At 40.2% G+C, this 25204-nt stretch overlaps 1 protein-coding gene across 1 annotated transcript in view; it reads left to right on the top strand.

Annotated features, from left to right (window-relative positions):
- MFSD11 (major facilitator superfamily domain containing 11) overlaps positions 1 to 25204 on the top strand; it is a 268198-nt gene that overhangs the window by 122115 nt on the left and 120879 nt on the right. Inside the window, exon 6 of the mRNA XM_086930674.1 lies at positions 5838 to 5934. Within this exon, the coding sequence (XP_086786800.1) occupies positions 5838 to 5934 (97 nt within the window). The remainder of the gene's footprint in view (positions 1 to 5837; positions 5935 to 25204) is intronic.

Genomic DNA, 25204 nt, shown 5'->3' with positions numbered 1-25204 from the left:
CCATGCTCCACACATGGTGCACCTCCTCCGGCGCTCAGTAACACAAAGCAGTGCTAACCCAGGAGCAAATTTCTCTATTGATGTGAGATTCTGTGATTGAAATACAGAACAAATTCTTCCCAAGCCTAAAAGCAGAACCCAGTTGTTGTACATGGGATCCTGCTGCAAGAAACAATGCAAAATACACGAGAGAGACACGAACGCAGGAATAATGCACTATACATAAACAAAGCATTAATCATTACACTTCAGCAGCCTGTGCTCCTCGCATGTTCTTCCTGCTGCTTTTCCAAGGTATTATTACCATAAAAGTCAACTTATTACAGAGATATTTTGCAGTCTGCTGCAATTTCTTAGGTATTGCCTAAGCTAGCGCAATGCTGCAATTTTTTAGGTCTCGCCTAAGCCAGCTCATGCGCTGCGAGACATTTAGAAATGGGCTTTTAAAAGTGCTACCACAGCTTTTGCTGGCCTAGCGCTTGGGGTTACGTGCACGTGCAGCCTCCATCTATCTTTCCTCCATCATAGGTCATTCAGTGCATCGCGATAGCGATCACTTTCGCGGGTGAGTCAATTTAACTTCTGCGCGGCCAATGCTTGTTGACTCTAGGGACTACACGACTGGAAAGCGTTATCTGTCAGAAAAGGGATTTCACCACTCTACTTTTGAGCACTCATTTCCGTCTTTCTTATTGACCCCTTCACAATCCCCTAAAAAGTGGACTTAAGTAATTCAAAAGCGACTTTTCAGCAATACACTAAACTGATGGGGCAAAGTCAACAGTGTTGCATATGAAGTACAATTCGAGCATTTACTCTGCCCCTCTCCCGGTGTCATGCTTTCATTACTAGATACTCAAGCTACAGTTACCTGAGGGTTACCTGAAAGGAAAAAAAGTCTCAATGCTGCATTCTGTGTGCTTTTTTAACCAAGTTTATCCGATCAATTGTATGCTATTATAGCCCTTTGAAGTCTCACCGGGGGCTAAGAAGGAGGCTGTGTATGCAATACTACCTGTTGAGCAGAATGCCGAACCCAATAACCTCATGTTCATAAATTATTTACCGTCCAGCTTTAGTCATGCAGGTTTCACAGACCTGCACCTTGTTTCAGAAAAACGTAATAGCAGCTTCGCAATAGGGCCTTTTTAATTGTGGAATATCATCGGAGCGATAAAGTGAAACATTTTACATGCGTGACCCGGTGGCCAAATTACGTACTCTGAGCAAGCGTACCACGTTTTCCATCTGCAGTCATTTATCACCATTTTAATAACGTATTCAAGTTTCATATTGAAATTTGGCTGCTTTTTTCCAGCTGTCCATACTATTTTGTGGCAGGGATTATCAATGTCAACCTTTTGTATCCGTAAAAAACAATCGAACATTGTTTAATTTTCCTATTTATTTTCTGTTTTGGCTATGCATTTTAAGTATGAGAATTGACTTTTGCTGATGCAAAACAGCGCTGTCCATTGCATAAAATTTAGCAAACAAGCACACGCCTACCATACCTAAAACAAGCATTGGCATAGGCAATAGGTCTCGCTTTTGGGACCTTATAAGGGTTTAGTTATGCAGCACAATATCCTTACTGCAACAACATTAAATGTTGCATGGCTAAATACTTATAAGGTCCCAAATGCGAGACCTATTGGCCATGCTAATGCTTGTTTAAACTAATAGCGCCATTATTCTCACACATCTATTCTGCTTATTCTAATCCCTATATCTTCCTTGGACTATAAAGCTACTAAAGAAGATAGCGTCCCTTTGTGCACTTATGAATTCAGATTTGTATAAAATGTTGCACTGTCGTGAATATTTTAGGGACCGGCTTGTGGCCCATTCTGTTTGCAGATCCGGGCCTGACAAACAGCCCGATCTGCAACCAGAAGTGGACCACAAACATCTAAATAAGGACAGAGGATAGTGTGCCACTCATCAGCTGGAAACTGTGCAGAAACACCAGCGGGCATCTTTTGATGGTGAGCAGTAATTAATTATAGCCCCTGTGGTTCATTTCTCTTCAAAATTAACTCTTCTGAAATGACAATAATGCAAGTATACCACACTGTAAAAGTATTGTACTGAATAGCTGGAGTGAAGTGCCTTCTCCAGAAGCATGTTCTGCAACACCGAGCAGTGTTCACTTTAAATAGCCATACACTGCTTAATTATATAGGCTCCACACCTTTCAGGGACCTCTCACATTTTTCATTCCACTTACAGCCCTGGGTATGCAAAGCAACAGGGCCAAGAAGACATGCTCTGCACCCACCCATGGGATCCTATGGTCTCCTTCAAAGGGAGATTGGGGTTGTGTCGGGAAAGACACTGACTTTATAGGAAGAGACACCCTGGACTGCTTGATAAGTGCGATATAATGAATGCTAAAAAAAATAGCTCCAAATCTAGGCTCTGAATAAACGTAAAAAAATAATGTCAGGGATAGTAAAGAGGCTAAAAATAAACAAAATCTGAACTACTGCCTTATTATTAAGTATACACTTCTGAAAAAAGCATCACGTCCTCAACTACTTAATCAAATAGCACTATTTCTCTAGTATAAACAGACACGCAACAGATCTTAAAAATGCATGTTCAGATCAAACTATGATGATATATACAAATAACTGACACAGATCGCTTGGTTAGAGGGCTTTAAGTGGGATGAAAAAACTGGGGTGTCTCTCAAAGGGCCATGGCCAATGAAATTAAGGGCATGGCTTAAAAACATGCATGCTAAAAATCTGTGCTTAGCATGCTGTGCAACCCTACTGGTATTCTGCTGTTTGTCATTGCATCCAGATATATCGGATAGAACAAGTAACATTATACCTGCAACAACCCAGGACTATTAACTTTGCGAATGGTTGTTAGCTGCATAAGATAAACAGGCAACAACTATGTCTTTGTTGTTTATTATATATAATATTGAAAATGCTTCAGTTTTGAAATGACGAGACTGTGAAAGCACTAAAACGAGTCTATTTGAAATTACATCAAAGGCTTTGGGCAGTTGCTGCTGAGTTGAGACGTTTCTTCACCCTTAGGGCGAAAATGGAGCCCCCGATAGCACCTGCTTTTAAGCACCCAGCCCACTTAGAGACCTGCCTATTAACTCGTAGAGAACAAAAAACTCCTCTCCTAAAAAGAAAATTTCATCGGCAATGAAAAACTCACAATTGGTCACTTCTAGATGCAGCAACAGCGCCATCTACTGTCACATGCTCTTAACTTTTTATGTAAAACCTTACCACTCACAATAAATCCAAAAGAAATACGTAACTCTTCTGTCCAGGATTTTGACCCACCTCAACCACCACAAAGGATGCCTTTCCCTTTTGTGTGGGTGCTTATAGCACGGAAGAGGAGGGTGAGCAGTAGAGAACTACATAATATGGGAATCTGCAATAACAAGGGTGCCATGGCATTCGCTTACTACTTACGGAGGCGAGGAGATGCAGCAATTGGTGCCCCTGGGTAATGAATCTGAGCTCCTTCTTAGCTGCGCACTCGCTGCTTCCGCTTGCACAAGTGGCCGCGGGCCGTACTTCGAGTTCTGCCCGGCTATAGGATATAGCAAGATGTCTGAGGATGTAGAAGATACCGAAGAGGCAATAATGTGTTCCTCACATGAGTATAGTACTCCTTCATACGAAGGCACGACGGGGGTGGATGGGGTGTTATTCTCATCGTGGCCGAAGATGAGGTCTGTGTATACAATAAAGACCACTTGCTCTATTAAGTAAGTTGAAGGCTTAGTAATGAGTGAAATGAGTTATTGTCACATATTTTCCTCAGTATTTTACGATGATGGCCAAGATTAAGGCCGTTTATGAAATGGAGATATGATGGAGTGGCCATATATTTTAATCTAAATAGACTATAAATAGGACGCCGAGTGGTAACTTGAAAGAAACAGCAATACTGAGTACATAGTAGTTGTGTAATCACCCTGTATGTAACTTTTTTTTTGTAGTGGACTCTTGATCGTACGTGACCAGTTACTAAAAAAGGTAAAAGAACACAACTTGTGGAAATCTAGAACAATCAGGAGAGACTCCTACTAACCAACGAAGGGAGAGCTATTGGCATAAGCCGAGGGATAAGCCCTGATCATAAGTTTCTCAGACTAACAGGAGTAGCTAAGATATGGTCACATTATATGTAACATTCTTTATCTGATGAGACAGGGATAATGCAGAAGACGATATAACTTGACTCGAAAAGGCTTACTAAACAGAAAATGTTTTCTCTTTAACATACGGTACATCTTTACTATATCTTGGACCTAATAACGTAGATAAACTATAAGAAGTAGGCATCTAATGAATATGTATGTCATGTAGAAAAACATTATTTTGGAGGTGATAATACCCTCCACATTGAAACACGTCCCTAGAGCGAAATAGGGGCACGAAGTTGGAATTAACGTGTTTATGATCCCATGATCTGACTAAACTCTGGTGAAGACTAGAAGAGCCAGGCAGAATGATTACTTTTACACAATATGGAAATACTTTAGGTTATCCTGTGTATAATATAAGCAATAACCTTGAGTTTTTATAAAAAAAAAAAAGTTTGACTGCCCCATAGGAGTTCTTTTTTTAACGTAATAACATACCTTACTTAGTATATATGAGGGGGATGTTGCGAGTCATTAGTTTGTACTGAATTAAATTATGAGGTAATCACTATAGATGTTTGAATCAGTTGTGTTGTCATTGTTTTTTTCGTCTCCTTAAGAAAACAAATGCTTTTATATCGACAAATGTTTTATGTGAATTTGTCCTGAAGAAGGCGGGGGATTTGATTCCAAGAACCGCTGAAACACAATATGTATAGTGAAAGTACCCTGATGCACAGTACCTGATTATTCTTATTTGTGTATGCTCAAAATTGATGGTTCATACAAAATGTACACAAACAGATGATCAGTTGTAAGCATACTTTAATTGAATGCTGTGATTGCTGTACGGATGATTACTGAGATTGATCACGAGACTTCATGATTTTATTTTGTTTTATTGTGCGTTTTTTTGTATCATATGTTTATAAATTTGTATATTGTGGACATAATGACATGCATTTTAATCATTTAAATACATGCGTTTTTTCATAAAAGGGAGATAGTCATAATTTATGGTATAGTGAAAGACTATTCACAAGGATGCTATTCAATGCATTCTGATTGACTTATAACGGAAACGATTAGTGGTTGTATAGCATAAGCACAAAAGGGACATTTCTTTTCTTATTAGCTTTACCTACCCTGCCCCTTTGGCTAGAAAGAGTAGCTCTCTGATATTTGGAGAGGTACGCTTCTTTGAGACCCCTTCCATGCAGGCTTCAGTCAACTGAGATTTGCTATTCGTCTTCCTGATTGGAAGTCAGCTGTCTTCTGATTCACAGCCCTTGCTCCACTGTCCCAAACCTGACCTTGAAATGAGCAGTGACACACAGATTCCCATTTCCGTCTAGGTCTCTGTACTGCTTTATACAACACTGCTCTTTGAGCTGCATCCGTACTTCCAATGCTGGCAGGATGGAACGAATAATATTCCTTCTTTAGAGACACTGGGTGATGACAAGACGATTCAAAGCCCAAATTTTCTTTGAAAATCTGAATTCAACAATCATAAATTATCAATAGACACATATGATGCGACTAACTAGGGCCACCATAAAGGGAGTTACAAAAAAGCTTGATAAACAGGTGGATAGAAAATTTTTACGCTCCAAGACTGGTTTTATTCTGATACTTCTTGCCATTTTCAAGTTTTGTAGTTGCCCAAGCTCTTCAAATGTGCTAATCTGTACTTTGCTTACAGTGCTCTGGACGGCACAGGGAAACTGTTTGACTATCAATTCGGATGAAACTACCATTGGGAGGAACAGTGGAATCTTCTGGGCCCTCCTTCAGTTCAGGTAAACCCCAATGGCTTGCCAGAGTATTTTAATTTTAAGGTTCCCATTGACCATTGCTCTTTAGGTGCCTGTTAGGCATTTAACGGGCATATAGTAATACATACGCATCAAATTGCTATCACTATTTTCTGTCTTTGTGTTTAATAGAGTTTAGTAAATATCGTAGAATTATCTAAAGAGGTAGTTAGTTTGGGTGAAAAGGAAGTTATCTTTCTGATTAAAACAGGAATCCAGAAACTGAAAATTCATTGTTTCTCAGGATTAAGTTTGCAAAACTAGACACTTCTCTAGTAGTAACTTCCCAAGGCCTCACTTCTGTCCCTGATAGGCCATCCATGGGCCTAGAGATCGAAGGCTTTACCAGATGAAATATTTCTATTTATGTATTGTTTCTTTGATTTTAGATTTGTGCAGGAAACTGTTTTTTTTGTTGCAGTGCCCCCCCCCCCCCCAAATTGTGCCTGGTATTTGATACAACTTGACGGATTGTGCCACCCTAATGGACCACTCACCAAGCACACGCAAGACTGACATTGCAGGCTGCGTGTCTTGTTGCAGACAAAAGTGAAAACATGACATCCCACACTTTCCTGTGTGCCATGTCCCTAATACTGCAAGCAATATTTGTAAGTCGCACATACAGCATGGCTGACAGCCGTAAGGAAGGGTGCTGAATATTACATGTGAGGGCATACCCCTGTGCTGTTGAGTCCTATTACTGCCAGTACAAGTGACCAGGGAAGCAATCTAAAGACATGTGTGACGCACTGGTGAAAATAAGTTCCCCAGCTACATGATAGCTTCACTGAAAAATAGGCAAGTTTGCTATCAAACACTCATGCCAGTGTTGGATTTACTTAGAGGTGTACCCTGAAAATCTACCAGCCTATGGTGTCCTTGCTGACTGGTCTCTGCGAGCCTATCTGGGAAGAGGGCATAACACCCCCTTCCACAAGATGACCTGCTGATTAGCGTCCTTGGTCTGGCGAGCTTAAAAGAAGCTGCCACCTTTGGAATGTGTATCCGGATCCCCTCATGGGAGAGGAAGGAACCCCTCCTGTGCAGAGCTGCCTTGGAGAAGAGAACCAAAAGTGTGCCCTTTCGTCCGACCCCGCCAAGAGCGTTGCAAGCCTTGATTCCCCCTTGCTGGTTCAGCCCAGCTGGCCTCCTGGCCAGAGCCTACAGACTCTTTCGGCAGTGACCGATCTCCATTGAAATACATTGGGATCTCGATACTGTTCTGCACCCTGCACCGGGCCGCCTCTGTGCCACTAACTGTGTACTGCTGGTGCTCCCTTGGACCTTGACCACCACTAACCTTAACTCCTGGAGAATTGTCTTCTAATTTGCTGCACTATACTTGTTTGCAGAACTTGTTTTTCCTTCCATAGGATAGCATTACAGAAATCAGAAATTGCACTAAGTGTCCACTTTTTAAAGTGATTAGAATTTATATTTAAAAACCTGCTTACCTGGACGATTTTTCTCTGATGTCTAAACATGTATAAAGATTTTTATTATTTCCATAAATTGGTGTGGATCTCCTTCTTGAGTCATGTGTATCATTATATTAGTCATGGATTTGCAAATGTCTTGCACTCCTTGACCACACAACCCCCTAATAAAGCACTTTGAGATTGCATAGCAAGCCCCTGTCCACTCATAAGGGAACCCCTGGACTCTTTACATGTTATCTATACTAATATAATAAAGAGAGAGCCCAAACCTTTGAGGCGGGTAATCTCAGGAACCACAGCACGATCACAACACCTAATACAGCGTTGGAAAGGGCAGTTGCATCAGAAGGACATAGGCTATGCAGACGCCCACCATATACATTTAAAAGGTAAAAGAACCGTGCAAGCAAAGTAGTCCCTTGTGGGCGTGTCTGCGTTGTGCTGTGGGCATGTGCTGGGGGCGTGTCAAACGCTGGGGGCGTGTGGTACGTTCCGCCCTTCATGCCATGTCTCATATTGTGTGCTAATCCCACCCTGCTCCCTTTAAATACCCCTGCACCCCATAATCATAACCCACCCTTACTCCTTAAAATACCCCAACACCCTTAAACACTAACCCATCTTAACCCTATAAATATACCCTGTACCCCAAAACCCAAACATATCCCTAAACCCTAAAAATACCCCTGTACCCCAAAACCCAAACCTAGCCCTGAACCCTATAAATACCGCAGTACCTCAAAACCCAAACCTACCCCAGAACACTAAAAATACCCCTGTACCCCAAAACCCAAACCTAGCCCTGAACCCTAAAAATACCACTGTACCCCAAAACCCAAACCTACCCCTGAACCCTAAAATACCCCTGTACCCCAAAACCCAAACCTAGCCCTGAACCCTTAAAATACCCCTGTACCCCAAAACCCAAACCTACCCCTGAACCCTAAAAATACACCTGTACCCCAAAACCCAAACCTAGCCCTGAACCCTAAAAATAACCCTGTACCCCAAAACACAAACCTAACCCTGAACCCTAAAATACCCATGTACCCCAAAACCCAAACCTAGCCCTGAACCCTTAAAATAGCCCTGTAACCCAAAACCCAAACCTAGCCCTGAACCCTAAAAATAACCCTGTAAACCAAACCTACCCCTGAACCCTAAAATACCCCTGTACCCCAAAACCCAAACCTAGCCCTGAAACCTAAAAATACCCCTGTACCCCAAAACCCAAACCTGAACCCTTAAAATAGCCCTGTACCCCAAAACCCAAACCTACCCCTGAACCTTAAAAATACCCCTATACCCCAAAACCCAAACCTAGCCCTGAGCCCTAAAAATACCCCTGTACCCCAAAACCCATACCTATCCCTAAACCCTAAAACTACCCCTGTACCCCATAACCCAAAACTATATATGAACCCTTAAAATACCCAAACACCCCAAAACATATACCTCAGTACCCCAAAACATATACCCCTATACCAATACTTACCTTATCCAAACATAAAAAAAACATGCTTTTACCATTCATGCATTTACAACGAATTCTGTTGTAAATATATGCGTGGTAAAAGCATATAAAATGTAATGCCATGCGTTATGGCATTGCAGAGTCATGGTACTTTCGTAATGAAAGTATGCGGAGTGATGGTATGCGGAAAGAAAGTTGCGGAATAATGGGTGTTTACCCTCCCCCGGTAAGTACATTGGTGGCACGGCGGCCCACATCTCCAGCAACATACTCATATTTTTTCACCACCCATTTGAAAAATGCACAGGTCTCTCTCATTGATGGCCAGCACCGACATACACTTTTAGACACACCTCCCGCCACAAGTTCTAGAATTGCCAACTTAAGAGCTGGGAAACTACGTTCGAATCTGTTATTGCATTCGGTTAAGTTAATTTTCTTCAAACCAAGACTAATTCTGTATTGTTAGTTCAATAGGTAATTTTAGCCCGCATTGACAAGATATCATACAGTGAGCACCAACAAACCATTAGAACTGGGAAAAGTCCAGTCAGATCGGCATGTTTAATGTACAGTACAACAATGTTTAGAATCCAACGTATCTTTATACATATATTTACATAAATGATAAACCAAGAAATATTTCTATAATAAAAGAGAAACGTGCACAGAGAAAGATTAAAGTGTGTGCTCAAGTGAATGATCAAGAGGATCAGAGAAACATAGTGTAGGTCATTTATATACAAGAAAATCGAGCCTGCCCTAGATAACGCTTGTAAAAAATGTAGGCAGGGGTCTGTAGGTCAGTAGGTGCAGGCTCCCACAGGGAATTGTCGTCAATTCCCTGTGGGAGCCTGCACCTACTGACCCCTGCCCCCTGCCCCAATTCCAAATCCCATTGGCAACTGTGCAAATCAAGGACTACGGAACTGTATATAGCACACAAGCTAGTAAAAAAGAAGTACATTTTTTACAAGCGTTATCTAGGGCAGGCTCAATTTTCTTGTATATAAATGACCTACACTATGTTTCTCTGATCCTCTTGATCATTCACTTTTCACCTCGGTCCATCAACTCCCTCCTTTGGTGATTTATCACCAAATACCTCCCAAAATGTTGATATTTTTTATCTTAACATGTTTCAAATTCTTTTATTTGTATCTTTCTGGTATCCTCGTACAGTTTCTCTTGAACCTCTTCCATTTCTATGTCATTCATTTCTCATTTTCTATCTTTTTCTTCCTTAATTGCTTTCTTTATTGATCTCTTAACATTCCTTCTCTTTCTAATCTCATCACCTTTCCCTGAAGTATTTAATCATTCATTTACTCATCAGTGGGGCCCATAACACTCGGGTCACTCATACACATTTTCTCTCTACTTCATGGTTTGGTGTAATTCAAAGGAGAGCTGCTGGATCATAGTGGAGTGTCTAAAATTTTAACTACCTATTTATGATATATACATCTGCAGTTTAAATTGTTTACCATGGTTTTTCAATACAACAGATTATTCAGACACACCACCATCGATTGTCGATAGATCTGCTGGTAAAAATTAGGCTAAGGATGAACAAGACCAGCTTAGTTCTTCATTTATCTAATTTGTATTTAAAGAGATTTTTTCTAGCATAACCTGTATCTATTCATTTTTCTTTTATTCATTCAATAGAAATAGATTTAAGAAAAGGAAAGAAAATTAACTCATATATTTAATTTTCATTTAATTCAGAAGCTCAGAAATAAACATATTATTGAGATTATTGGACATAAATATTAGCAAAAAGACTTATTAGTTCCCAAATTCTATCCCTCTATTCCCTCAAGCTATTTACTCTCATCTAAAGACTTCGTACTCATTTGAACAACATTTGAAGTTGAAAAGTTTAAGTTCTTACGCTCCAAGGAAATTCAGCATTCCGGCAGCATGTCAGGATACTCCGATAGAAATCGAAAAGGATGCTTTTTTCTAAACTCCGGACCTATTCTTTTATACCCTTTCCCCTAGCTAAACTATCTAAATTCAGTAACATTTGGTGTCTCCGACGATTCTGATTGGTTGGTTCAAGGTGTGGATGAGCATAACCTCATCATCTTATTACTTGTCTTCCGCAGAGTGAGCTAAATGAATTTGACCTTTGTTTTTAAGGTTACCAGTTCCATCGTGTCCTTTAAATTGTAATTTTAAGCCTTTTTCACAGGGTTTACAATATGGATGTCTAATTTTATTGGTAGTCAGTCAGGGTTTCAGAGCACATCGTCCTTGACTTGTACCATTCAGTCAGCTCATACGCGTCTGCAGCTCCACTCAGCAAGCGCATGCGTGCTTCACATTAATCTCGGAGTCATGAAAAATCATCCATCTTGGACTAGGCCTCACAGGCCACAACGGGAACTATTCTAGAAACTAACACAATTGAACGTTAATTATTAAATTACAGCCCTTCTGTTTACCTCCCCCGTTACTAAGGTATCCCTGTTAGGTATTTCCTAGCCAATAAAGCCACATTTATGTGTAGTTTGCTCACCTGTCTTCATGTTTTTGCCACAAGTAGACAAACAGTAAGCACATTTATGCCACTTTTTGGTTAAATTATTTTCAGACATCACATTATCACTCAGTCGATTATGGTTGCAAAACAAGCAATTTAGTGTCCCACGTGTATTTTGTGTATGCATTCTATTCTATGATGGTTAGTTATCAAAACCACACGAATAATTCATGTTACGTTTATGAGAAAGTAATTTCACGAGGGGCATACACAATTTTGCTTTTCACCTCGCTCCATCAACTCCCTCCTTTGGTGATTTATCACCAAATACCTCCCAAAATGTTGATATTTTTTATCTTAACATGTTTCAAATTCTTTTATTTGTATCTTTCTGGTATCCTCGTACAGTTTCTCTTGAACCTCTTCCATTTCTATGTCATTCATTTCTCATTTTCTATCTTTTTCTTCCTTAATTGCTTTCTTTATTGATCTCTTAACATTCCTTCTCTTTCTAATCAGACAACATAATCCTAATATCAAAATTACTATTATTATTACTATCACTGGAAAACATATTTTACCTGTAATAGAACTACCTAATTAGTGTAACCAATGTTTAACTGCTGAAAAACCTTTACCCATTTGTTCAAGAACACCATCAACCTCCAGTGGTTCAATTTTTTTTTGCAACTCTGTAATGTTTTTATTATATTTCTCAATGTTTTGACTTTTATCTGGAATGTATGTGCAGCAGTGCGGTACATGTAAAATTCCACAAACTCCTCCTTCTTTCGCTAATATTATATCAGGAGCAAGACTATTTTGCATCACCATAGCTCTCATAGCAACTAATTCAGTATTTACCATTAAAAATCCACCTTCAGTGCCTGTTGACAAACGATCTACTATCGTTGACAATTTCCGAATCGTGTTTGCATTAAAAGATATCCCCACCATTGGTATCAGTGCTCCAAAAATGTCACCTATTATTTCTGCTACACTCTCTTTTCTACGATTTAATGTTTTACCTCTCTCATGTATTCCATTAGTTCCCCTATCTACATGAAAAATTTTAGGAAAGACAAAGCCTACATAACATGTCCCGTACCAGTGGTCCGGCAATTTGTAATAAGCTTTGTTCCCACAAATGAAATATATCCCAGGAAAAATTTTATCTTTACCACCTTTAAATCCCCAACCCCCTATTATACGATAAGTGTCTTCACATTAACTCTCACCAACAAAATAATTGTCATACACAGAATTATCTCTACGAATACAAAACTTCCCTACAGATGGAGAATCAATATTTATAGCCACATTTACATTTCGTCCCTCTAGATTTTCATCCTCAAATTCCCAATATTTAGATTTGGCATGCTTCACTCTTTCATTTCTTTTGTAAATATTCCTTCTTTCTTCCACCATATCTAAAAATGCCTTTTCCTCATTTCTCAATTTACAAGTCAAATTATGTTTAAAGGCGTAATCATGCGTCAGTTCTTGAGTTTCGAAGAAAAATTCTCCCAAAACTTTTGCAGGCTTAACTTTGTTCGTAGTATTTACAATCCCCAATCTTGCAAAAACCTCATCAGAATTTGAATAATAATATTCTAATTTCCCTGTATTGTAAAACAAACTTGCTATTACGCTACATGTGATCCCATATGTAAGTGGTAAGTGGTGATAGGTCACCCCCTCTGACACGGATGCTGGCAATTTCACACAGATGTAGCAGTCGCTTGCGTTGATGGTTCTAACATACTCGGACAGTAATCTTGAAAATGTGTTTTTGGAAAAGTCCCTAATAGACTTATCCTGATGAATTTCTGGCTTATATGCATATGGTTTATCAGTTTTTAATTAATAATTTCTTGCATTCTTTGTCCCATTTGGTTTCAACTTCTCAAAATGTTCTCTAAAAGTAATGATAATAGCTCAAATCAACCATACTAATATAAATAATCCAGTACATATGAACCACATTTTACACCATTTTCTAAATATTGAACATTTCGTTACTTCATTAGTAGTAGCTTTTTTATGTTTTTTATTTTTTTACACAGCGTTTGTTTTTACAATTCTCTTCATTCATATTTCTGCCTCAAATAAATTTCAGTTTACTCTCACGGTAATTGTCATATACCAGTAATTCAATTCTTTACCTTTTACCTGGTAATTCCAGATCAATATCTCTTTTCTTTCTTTAAGTTTCAGTCTTTTACTCACCTACTTTTTCCTGACTTGCAAAATTTAGGTTTTCTTGGCTGCTGTTTACTTCCTCAATAGGAGGAAAAACATGTAACTGCATTCAGGTGATTTATATTTCTGATTTGGTCTTCTCACTCTTTTTGGCCTTTGGATAACCTCTATTTTCTTTCCCAATAACTCTTTCTGGCTTGTTATCTCATTTACTTGATCTTCTAGTTTTCTTGCTCTGTTAACCAGTTTGACTCTTAGTCCATCATTTTCTCTAGGCCAATTTTCTCCTTTACGAGCTCACTTTATCTTCGGCTCTGTAGTGTTATGTTCCACTTTCCAAGCCCTTTTTCTTGAACTCTTTCTCAATTGAGTTTCATCTCCACTGCCATCAGTTTCACTTTCAGTATTTTCAACAGTATCATTTTGTATGGGCTTTCTGTTTCTTTTTCGGGATCCGATTTCTCTTTACTCAGTACTTTAACTCTGTTAGGAACATCTCCATAGCTGGTAATTGGAATCTCATCCTTGTCGTGAGTTATTTCCTCTTTTCCAGTGTCAGGATTTTGGTTTCTGCTTTGAGCTTTCTGACTGTTCTTCATTATTTTCTTAATTACCAGTTTTATCTTCTCTTTGCTGAATGTCTTTACTGGTATCAGTTCTTACCAAATCTCGACTTTCAGGTCGATCTTCAAAATTTGGTATTTCAGCAGTTTCACCTTCTCCTTCGGATGCAAAGCTAGCATCCGATACCTCCAGATGTCGACGTTCTTGTTGAGCTTCAGTATCTGGATTTCTTTCTGGTTCTCCCATCAGAATCAGAATCAGTTGTGCTTTCACCTTCCTCTTGTAGATTTTCAGGCTCGGGTACACGAATGGTGTGACTAGCATGCACCCATCTCTTTACTCCAGCACATTTAACAGCAGTTGTGCTGACCAAAATTACCTGTCTTGGTCTTTGCCAACGAGGCACCAAACAGTTTCTCCTTTGATGTACCTTTATCTGAACCCAATCTTCAGGAATTAGATCATGAGCTGGATTTTTCTCTTTCGTGTTTGACTCAGTTCCCACCTGATGGAACACAGAAGTTACCACGTCAGACAGATTTTTGCAGTAATCCAGTATGATGTCATCATTTATAGTTTACAGTTTATCAACTGGTACAAATGCTTGTCTCATCACTCTGCCAATCAAAATCTCATGTGGACTTAGTCCAGTTTTTCTGTCAGGTATACTCCTTAAGGTCATCGGAACAAGTGGTAATGCGTCCGGCCATTTTAGTCCTGTTGCCAAACACATTTTTGCAATTCGTTTTTTTATTGTTCCATTCACTTGCTCAACTACCCCTGAAGCCTCTGGCATGTAAGCACAATGCAGTTTCTGACGAATGTCCAATGCTTCACAAATCATCTGTAACAGTTCATTCTGGAAATGGCCCCCACGATCTGTTCAATTGTTACTGGAAAACCGTATCATGGTATAATCTCACTCAAAAGCAATTTTGCAACAGTTAGACCATCATTCCTCCGTGTGGGATATGCTTCTACCCACCGAGAGAACAGACAAATGATTATTAACACATATCTGAGTCTATTAGAAGGAGGTAACTCGATGAAATCCAATTGCATTCGTGTAAATGGACCTCCCTCCCGTCCTATGGTTCCCAAACTCACAACTGTTTTTCTGTTGGGATTAAATTGCTGACACACTAGGCATCTCTGGCACAGGGTTTCAGCTATCATCCTAAACTTTGGATTATACCATGTCTGTCTGAACAACCTTATCATCGCGTCTCTCCCCACATGGGCTTGACCATGGTACATTCGGGCCATGTTTGAGATCATGGCATTACTGGTCTTTCATCTTTATAAACCCAGATTTCGTCTTCTTCTTTGTCTACATCCTGCTTTTAGCCAAATGATTTTTTCCTCTTCACTAGCTTCTACCTGCATCTGTCTTACTTCCTGCCAAGTTTTAACTATTGTGGTTAGCATTAAAGGACTTGAAACTGTTCTTCTTTACTGTCCCGATTTATGGATGCAAGATTTCTAGCAGAGTATTTTGCAATGGAATCCACATACCTGTTGCTTCTGGTAATGTAGTCATCACCTTTTTTTATGGGCAGCACCTTTCACCACTGCAATCTTATCAGGCAACTGAATAGCATCAATCAACATTTTTATACATTCTGCATTTCTAATGGGGGATCCTGCAGAAGTCAAATAACCTCTTTGGGACCACAATTGACCCGGGCAATGGCTCATCTCTGATATCTGGTCTGGGTTTGGTAAAATATTCCAGAACATCCAAACATTTGTGATCAACCTCATTTCTTACTTCAACTTCCATAGCATCAGGCAACAATGTGGACGGGTTTATGTTTACACAAGGTGAAATTGTCACATTGTCTGCTCCCAGAATCGTTTTCTCATATTTTGTCATTCTGTTATTCGTAAGGTACTGTGTTTTAGTTTTAGTGAGGAGAATCTCTACAGAATGATGTACATACACCCTCACAGGAAATCCCATCACTATTCCTTCACTTTGTTCCAAACTTACACTTGTAGCTGCTACTGCTTTCAAGCAACCTGACAAAGCTTTTGCAACTGGATCCAGAACAGCTGAGAAATATGCAATTGGTTTCCTCAGTTTTCCATGTCTCTGTATTAATACTGACAATGCACATCCTTCTCGCTCACTGTAATACAGCTCAATTTCTTTCTCATAGTCCTGCATTGCTAAAGCTGGAGCTTCACATAAGCTTGTTTTTAGCTGGTCAAATACTTCCATTTCAGTCTTATTTAGTACAATAGGATCTCTTATGTCGGCTTTGGTTAGTCTCTGAAATGGTTTTGCTATTAGTGAGAATCCACTTTCCTAGGAACATTCTAACTTGTCTTTCTGACAAAATTGTAATTTCGATGGCGACACTTTGTCCCTCTTCTGCCAAGTGATTTAATAATGCAATAGTATCTGATATACTTTCATCTTTTGTCTTTGATGCCACCAAATAGGTCATCAATATATTGAACCAATACAGATTCACGGGGGACATGTTCAAACTTTCTAATGACTTCTTTAGCAACTGATTAAAAATGAATGGACTCTCAGTGTACCTCTGAGGAATTCGGCACCATGCCAAAATACGATCTCCGAACTGGAACGCAAATATTGGCTGGCTTTCTGGGTGTAATGGAACAGTAAAGAACGTGTTGCATAAGTCAATTACAGTGTACGATTCTGCATCATGTGGAATTTGATATAGAATTACTGCTGGATTTGGTACTATCGGGCAACCTGGGACAACGATCTTATTAACCTTTCTAAGGTCTTGTACAATCCTAAATGTTCCGTTTGGCTTTTTCAATCCCATTATCGTTGAATTACAAGTACTGCTTTCTATTTCTCGTAAAATACCTTGTTCAATCATTTTATTTATCACTGGCGTTATTCCTTAAATTAATTCTGCTGTCATTTTATACTGAGGAATGTTTGGGTAACTCACTCCTTGTTCTACAGTCACTTTTACAGGATCTACATCTTTCATTAATCCAATATCTTCTCCCGTAAAATCCCACACTGCTTCTTTCAATGCCACCGGTATCTTTTCTCAATCAAGCACAGGAAACAATTAATTCTTCTCTGACTCTATCATGGCCATAGCCATTTTGTACAAACTGTCTTCATCTGGAGTTTGGAGCTCTATGCCATCTGGTGAACAATATATGGCACAGTTCATCTTGCATAGAATGTCTCTGCCTAACAGATTTACAGGACTGCTATCGCACACCACAAATCGGTGCATGTCTTTGAAATTTCCAATTTCTACCTCAACTGGTTTTGTTAAGGAGGTCTGAATTTGTCTATTAGCTACACCTACAACCTGGATTGTCTCACCCGAGAGAGGAAGATTTTGAATTTCCACTGATCTAAGAGTAGAACGGGTAGCACCAGTGTCCACTAGGAAAGTTACTTTTACATCATTCACTTTTCCATTCACAAACAGACCATACTGATCTACCTCGAGAGTGGCTCCAAGCACACACTCTTCTTCCTCTCTCAGGCACCGTCAGAAACTGTCATCCGACTCACTTCAGCCATCCTCTTGTAACCAATATTGCTGACGCACATTCACTCTGGGCGATCGGTTTACCTGTTCGCCTCCGCTGAATCCTGTCTCTGCACTGTATCTCTGCAGATTTACTCTGCGCGGAAGTGGCGGTTGTGGCACCTGACTTTGCTGAGTAACTACCTGCTGCTGTTGTGGTTGCTGTTGATTTACCTCATTCTGCACCTGCGGATTCAATGATGTATATTCGGGATTAACTCTTGGTGGGCAAATTTTTTTCTCCAATGCCCTATCCTGCCGCAATTATGACAGGGATATTTTTTCTTAAGCTCATCTATATTCCCTACTAATTTTGGTTTATTAAAGTTTCCCTTGACTCCCGTCTGTATTTTTATTCTCCAATTGTGCTGCTTGATGTTCTGCTACCTTTGCTTGAGCCCACATTGCCTTTTCTTTGAGTTTTCTCTGCTTAGCCTCTATTTCATCACTGCAATATTTTGCATGTCTTAATACTTCATCCACAGAGCATGTTTGCCATCCTATCAGATTATGTTTGATCATATCTCCTATCTCTGGTCGCAATCCAAACACAAAACGATATACAAAATGACTCCTATCTTTTACATTTAGCTCTTCATAACCACTGTACTGCTGAACACTAATAACAGTCTCTCATAAAATGCATGTACATATTCTTTCGATTCCTGCAATGTCCTGTCAATTTTTACCCAATCTGTTTCTTTTGGTGGAATTTCATTTTTCAAGAACACTATTACCTGCTCATACTTCCGCATTACCTCAGGTCTAGGAGCACCTGTCACTCTATCTCGTGGATATTCAGTTTTCAGACAGTCCACTGTTATTTTGCATTCAGACCGCAGATCTGCTGGTACCACTATGTCAAACAATCCATCTAGATCCTCCCATAATACTTTTGAAAAACTTTTACAAATCTGTCTACCTGTCGGTACCATTCTACTGGTTTTTCTCTCAATCTGGGAAAACCATTAGTGAATGATAATATGTCCTGCCTACTCCAAGGAACATGTACATACCCTCCTCCCGGTATTCCTCTCATGGGGATTACTACTGTTTCTTTCTCTCTCATTGGGAATGCTGATGTGGATTTATCACTGACCTCTTCTTTTTTCTTTGCCCATTTTGCTTTCCATTTGTTCACATCTCCCCATCTTCTTAGTAAGACAATTAGTTATTTCTTATTAGTTTATTTCTTTAAATCTTGTTCCGATGGTCCTACTGGAGTCTTGGTTAAATCTATTTTCTCTACATTTATCTCGGGTGTTGCAGAATCAGATTCTGCTCTGTTGGAAACTTATATGGTAGACTTTGATTAAAAGGCAATTCAGATGGTGTCACATTACTGGTTCGTCTAATTTCAGACAAATCTGGATAAATCTTTTCTCTTACCTTTTGCAAACTCTGGTTTAAAGGAATTGTTAAAGTTGGTTCTTTTATTTTCTGATTTTCGAATACTGGAATTACAGGACCAATTGTTACTGGGGCCGTTACAGCTTCTATATTTTTAGTAAGTTCCTGTATCTTTTCTGTTAATTCATTTGTTGAACGTATATATATTCAGAAGTACTCGCTTGCTCTTCAGTTTGTCTCTCTACTCTGGCTACACTCTTCCCAATCTCATCATTCTGTTTAGGAGTACCAGTAAGTCTGGTTTCTATCACTGGGGTGGTTGAATCAGATCTCATTTCTACTCTTTCTGGAAAATCTTTAAAATTTGAAAATCGTTTTGGGATTTCAGTAAACCTGTCTTCTATTGGTGGAGCATTTTGAGTGGTCCATATAGAACCCGGTTGATATGGTGGTGGTCTTATATTTAATATCTCCTCCAGCACCGTATCTTCTGATTCATTCTCACCATAATCCTTTCTTCCTATCTCTACATTATTCTTTTTCTCTGTTCATTTTCGCCTTTCCATTTCATCTACCAACCTAACCGGATACATTCCATCACAGATGTCAGCATTTCTCCATCTTCGCATTCTACTCTCATGTGTTTCTCCCCATAATCCACGTAATCTACCTTTTGCTCCTCGATGACTTTCAAATCTTTCTCTTTCTAATTCATGCATCTCATCTTCCCACTCAGCTAGTGCTTCAAACTGAGTTGGTCTAGGTCTTGGTTCAAGTTTCATCATTTTTTCTCTCAAATTTTGGAGAACTGCCAAATTAAATGATCCTACTTCTGGAAATGCTAACGCACCGGGGCAAGATGGCGGCGTCAGGCTAGACGCCGATAGCAGCTCTGATCAAAGCATCAGAGCATGCCACTGATTTAGACTGAACCGCTGCAAAAAAGGAAAATGAGGAGAGTTCTTTCGCTTTTTAAATTTACACCGCTCTAGAGAGATGCCGAGACTCGAGCTAGTTATACAGCCCATCAATTTGAAGTTTGTACCTGCCGATGGTTTGATTCCAGCGGTCCCAGCGATCCCAGCAAGGACGTCACTTTAACTCCTCGCCTCGGCAATTGGATATGCAGCCCTCCGACTGCTGATCGGTAATCGCAGTGATCTGCGCTCCCTCTGGTGGCTGAGCTTCGTGAACTTCGCGGAATCTAGAAGCTCCGTGGGGTCCGCGACCAATACGGATCCCAGAATACCAGCAACTCACAACGGCACAGAGAGCCCACAGCAGTCAATGGCTCCGAAGAACGCTGCCGCGGCAGCTTCCGCGGCAGCCAAGACGAGGGCTGCACGCCAGGCTTTGCGAGATCAAGAGACAGGCAGACAACGCGGTGCTACACGCGTTGAGCCACATGATATTACAGCCGAGGCGGTATCATCAGTGGGGGAGAAAACACCGGTCCGGAGGGGCACCTCCAACAAAACTCCTGTAGCGCTTCATTCTGCTAAAGCTACAGCACCAGCTGCTCCAACAGTGGCAACAATGTTTCAACGCGCCGCTAGCCAGAAACTAGTGGCTAAAGAGACACAGCATAAACATCTAACTACCTCCTCGGAAGGGAGCACGATGCCAATGATGGAGGGGGATAAAGGAAATAATGCTGCTGCACCGAGACTCTCAGAGCTAACTGGGATTCAGAAAGTGCCAACACCGCCTGAGGAACAAAGAAAAGAGACTGAGTCTGAGACTGGCTATACTTCTGAAAGACCTGACTCCGCAGCCACGCAGGTAAGCCAGGCAATTCCTTTTGATTCTGCTTCCCCCTCTAGATCAGATATGATTAATCAGGGGACTGTAGGTAACTCCAGCGAAGCGATTGTGAATATAGACCCCCCACTGATACAAGCGGGGGGATCTAACAGTACTGACATCGATAACACCAGCGAAGCTGTTAATGGGACTGCCCTTGAGACTTCTAATGAGCCTGCAGGGTCATTTTATACTCCCACCACGACAAGTGAAATCAGTAATAGCAATAAGGATGCTAACCAAATCTCAGATCTGAGTGTGGAACCGCTTATGGAGACGCCGGTAAATTCCTCATCTCAGGGTTCGTTAACCAGCCTACACACAGACTTATGTACAAACTTGCATTCTGATTTACAGAGGGGGGCTAACAAAACACAAGAGGTAGAGAAAGAGATTACAGAGGTCATAGAAGCACTAGAACCTCATACAGGAACACCGAAGGCCAACTCAGCGATAGGTTGTCACCCGATAGACGCTAATGAGGCGCTTGAGGCTGATAAAGATATAACAGACTTCTACTCTTTTTCGGAGGACATTAGCTGGTCTGGGGATACCGATGAACTTGATGATGCAAAAGAGGTGGAGAATGACACAGACTCCAACTTAAGTTCGGAATCAGATATCAACCCCCCAAAAGAACAACGCGATAAGAGGAGAACTATTCTCAAAGAAAAAAGCTGGGCATCATGGGGCCAATGAATTGTCATAGGACTATACTCCAACTGTTCTGACACTGAATCAGAGTCAGATTCCTATCGCAAAATCTCAAGTATCATCCTCAGGTCAAAACCCAAATAGAGAACAACCTGACTCATCAGGAGCTACCCTGACACAAGTAATGGAAACAGTCTTGCAAGCTATAGCATCACATCGGGAGGAGACCTCCAAAGATAGTCGCAAAGCCCGAGCAGGTTTGCAGAAGGTTCAAGGAGTAGTCTGCAAACTTTCTAAAACTATGGGTGCTTTCACAGAAAGACTAAATGACATAGAGGATCGTATTGTTGTAAACGAAACAGTGGCTGCTGCTACAAATGAGCGAGTCGAAGCAAGTGAAGCATAGGTTCAAGATATCAGATGGAAGCTAGAAGACTATGAAAATAGACTTCGTAGAAATAACCTACGAGTGCTGGGGGTGCCAGAAAAAATGTAGGGGGAAGACTGCCGCACCTTCATTATAGAACTTTTTCGTGATACCCTTCCCGAACTTAACACCTGGGACTGGGGCTATGAGGTGCAGCGAGCCCATAGGGTACCATTATCTATAAAACCTACAGCACCCACAGGTAAATATCCACGTGCAATCCTAGTGTACTTTGGGAATTTCTTGCTTCGACAAGCCATCGCAGAAAAAGTCACGCCAGATAAACATCGTAGCAAGGATTCAATATCCTATTTTGTACGCCCTGACTTTTGTCATTGGACTGTTGAAAGGAGATGGCGACTCAGGCAACTCATCAAGCCATTTCAAGAAAAGAAGGCGGTAGTATACCTGAACAATCCAGCCAAGTTGAAAGTAATATACAAGGGTCAAACCAAATTTTTCACATCAGAGATCAAGGCTAAAGAATACTTAGAGAGCCTATGAAAGATCTTCGAAACCTATATTTACGCGTGATTGACTTTTGATGTGAGAGATTTCTAATTACTGGTATTTCGCAACCTAATGTAATGATCCTAAATTGATACTTATGAAAATAGGTTAGATTTAACACTCTATATTATTATTTCTCTTCTCTTCCTTTACTGTTACTACATGTAATCCTCTACTACAATCTTCTTTTTTGCTATACACTTAAGACTACATGCTTCACTAGCTCTGATTGGAATATGCTATTCCATCACTATAGACTCTTACGGAGTCTTATTGCCTTTTTTGGGAGTTCATGGGGGGGGGAAGGGGGGAAGGGAGTGTGGAGGGTGTTTGGTGGGAACCAGGGGGTGGAGGGTTAGAGGGGGGGGGGGACAATGTAAAATGAGCAAGTTCGAAACTACTAAAGGAATGTTTATAGATAAGTACCGCTTAAAATACAAAATAAATAAATGGGAAAGCTGAACATAGGATGGGGAATGTGGCAGGTCTTAATGACAGAGGAAAGAGGGCTCAATTTTTCCAATTAATGGTTCACAGCTCCTGGGACATCATTTGTATACAAGAAACTCACATTCCTATAGGAGAGATTAATCAGTTAAAAATACCAGGTTATAACCTATTAGTTACAACAAAACAAACCACGAAAACTAGAGGAGTTATAATTCTAGCAAGAACAAGACTAGGTGTCCCAGTACGTAAAAAAGCCGATATCCATGGAAGATGGGCCATTGTTCAGTTAGATATGGGTATTACTATTTGCTCCATCTACGGCCCTAATCTTGACGACCCCGTACTATATATTGAACTAGAATCAGAATTAGCGCTATGGCCAAGTACTTTAATCCTCTGTGGAGACTTTAATTTAACATTTAATCAATTTCAATCCTATCAGAGCCAATACAATTATTCCGGCCGGAAACCAAGAGTATTCAGAGCTGTACTAAATTTAATTCAGAGTCACAATCTTCAAGACATATGGTCTTTAAAAAATAGTAGAGACCCAGGATACACTTACCTTTCTTACCCTCATAAAAAATATGTACGCATAGACTATATTTTCGCAACTGCAGACATCGCTCTGAATGCTCTTATTTTCAAAGCCACTAAGACAATATCCGATCACAACTCCATGTATGCTACATTGGAAGTTCCTGAATTTAATCGAGTTTATGCACAATGGACATTTGACCGAAAACTATTGGTCAATCAGGAGTATATAGCGCACATTACACAATGGACCAAAGAATTCTTTGACATAAATCAATATAGTGCATCACGCATTAGTGTGTGGGATAGTTTTAAGGCGGCGTTAAGGGGAGAGACTGCCACCTTTGTCGCCAGCCGTAAAAAAGAACGACAAAAGACTCATACCCAACTATTAAATAGATTAACACATTTAGAACATACACACGCCAACTAACTATATCACGGTGAACAGGCTGACGACACCCTTAGAAAGATCTTAATACTTAAAGCAGAGATAAATAATGATTTAACTGAAAAAGCAGCAGAAACCCTCCAAGCCAACCGAAATAAGACATGTGAAACGGGGGAAAATGTAGGGAGACACCTTGCTCTAAAAACCCGGCAAACTCAATCTTGTAACTCCATACAAAGCATTGACTATGGCGGCCACAAATATACCACCCAGGAAGAAATAGCCAATTGTTTCCAGGAGTATTACCAAAAACTATACCAGAATGAAGACAAACAATCGATTGATGAAACTAAAGAGTTCCTAGTCAACTGGCTTAGAGAGACTAACATGGTACAAACCATTGATGGTAATACAAAGAAAGAACTAGATAAAGAAATCACCAGAATAGAAGTAGAGCTGGCAATAGCGGAATTAGCTGCAGGGAAAGCAGCAGGACCCGACAAGATACCCCTAGACCTATACAAAATATTGGGTAAAGTAGTAATCCCATTTCTGTATGATCTTTTCTTAGGTATCCAATGGCATGGAAAACCCCCGGAATCGTGGAAACAAACAAACATAGCCGTCTTTAAGAAGAAGGATAAATCCCCCGAATTGACAACATCATACAGACCGATCTCACTGATCAACTCAGACTCTAAAACATATGCCAAAATTTTTGCTAACCGCCTTGGCAAGATTATTGAACAACTAGTGTCTCCCTGGCAACACGGGTTTATACCTGGCAAAAGTACCACCGATCATACACGTAGAGTAATATCTCTTTTCGACATAATGAAAATAGAGAAAGGTCAGATGTCGCTGATTTTGTTAGACGCCGAAAAGGCTTTTGACCGGGTCTCCTGGCAGTTTCTTTGGGAAATATTAGCCTTTAATAACATCGGCCCGGGGTTTATAAAATCAATAAAAGCCCTCTACGTAGACCCTAAAGCCAGAATCTTGACAGGGGGCTGCGAATCTGAAAATATTAAAATCCAGAGAGGCACGCGACAAGGGTGTCCGTGCTCACCACTGTTATTCGCACTCTACATCAACCCCTTAATTATCAAGCTGTTAACATCGCCAGCGATAACACCAATAAAAACCGGCACTTACAACACTAAAGTTCTTGCCTACGCCGATGATGTTGCGGTCCTAACAACTAACCCTACTGAGGCCCTAGTTGAAATAGAAGCAACTACTAAAATATTTGGGCTCTACTCGGGGTATTCTTTAAACCAAGACAAAACGATGGTAATATGCACTGATAATACACCATACATAAGTCAATTTAGAGTAAAAAATGCAAAATATCTAGGAGTAAATATCACGTCCAATACTGATGATATTAATACGTTAAATTATGACCCTTTAATTAC

This window comes from Lissotriton vulgaris, chromosome 7, assembly GCF_964263255.1.
Source record: "Lissotriton vulgaris chromosome 7, aLisVul1.2, whole genome shotgun sequence".
NCBI classification, from domain to species: Eukaryota; Metazoa; Chordata; class Amphibia; order Caudata; family Salamandridae; genus Lissotriton; species Lissotriton vulgaris.
This window is presented reverse-complemented; position numbering and strand designations above follow the sequence as displayed.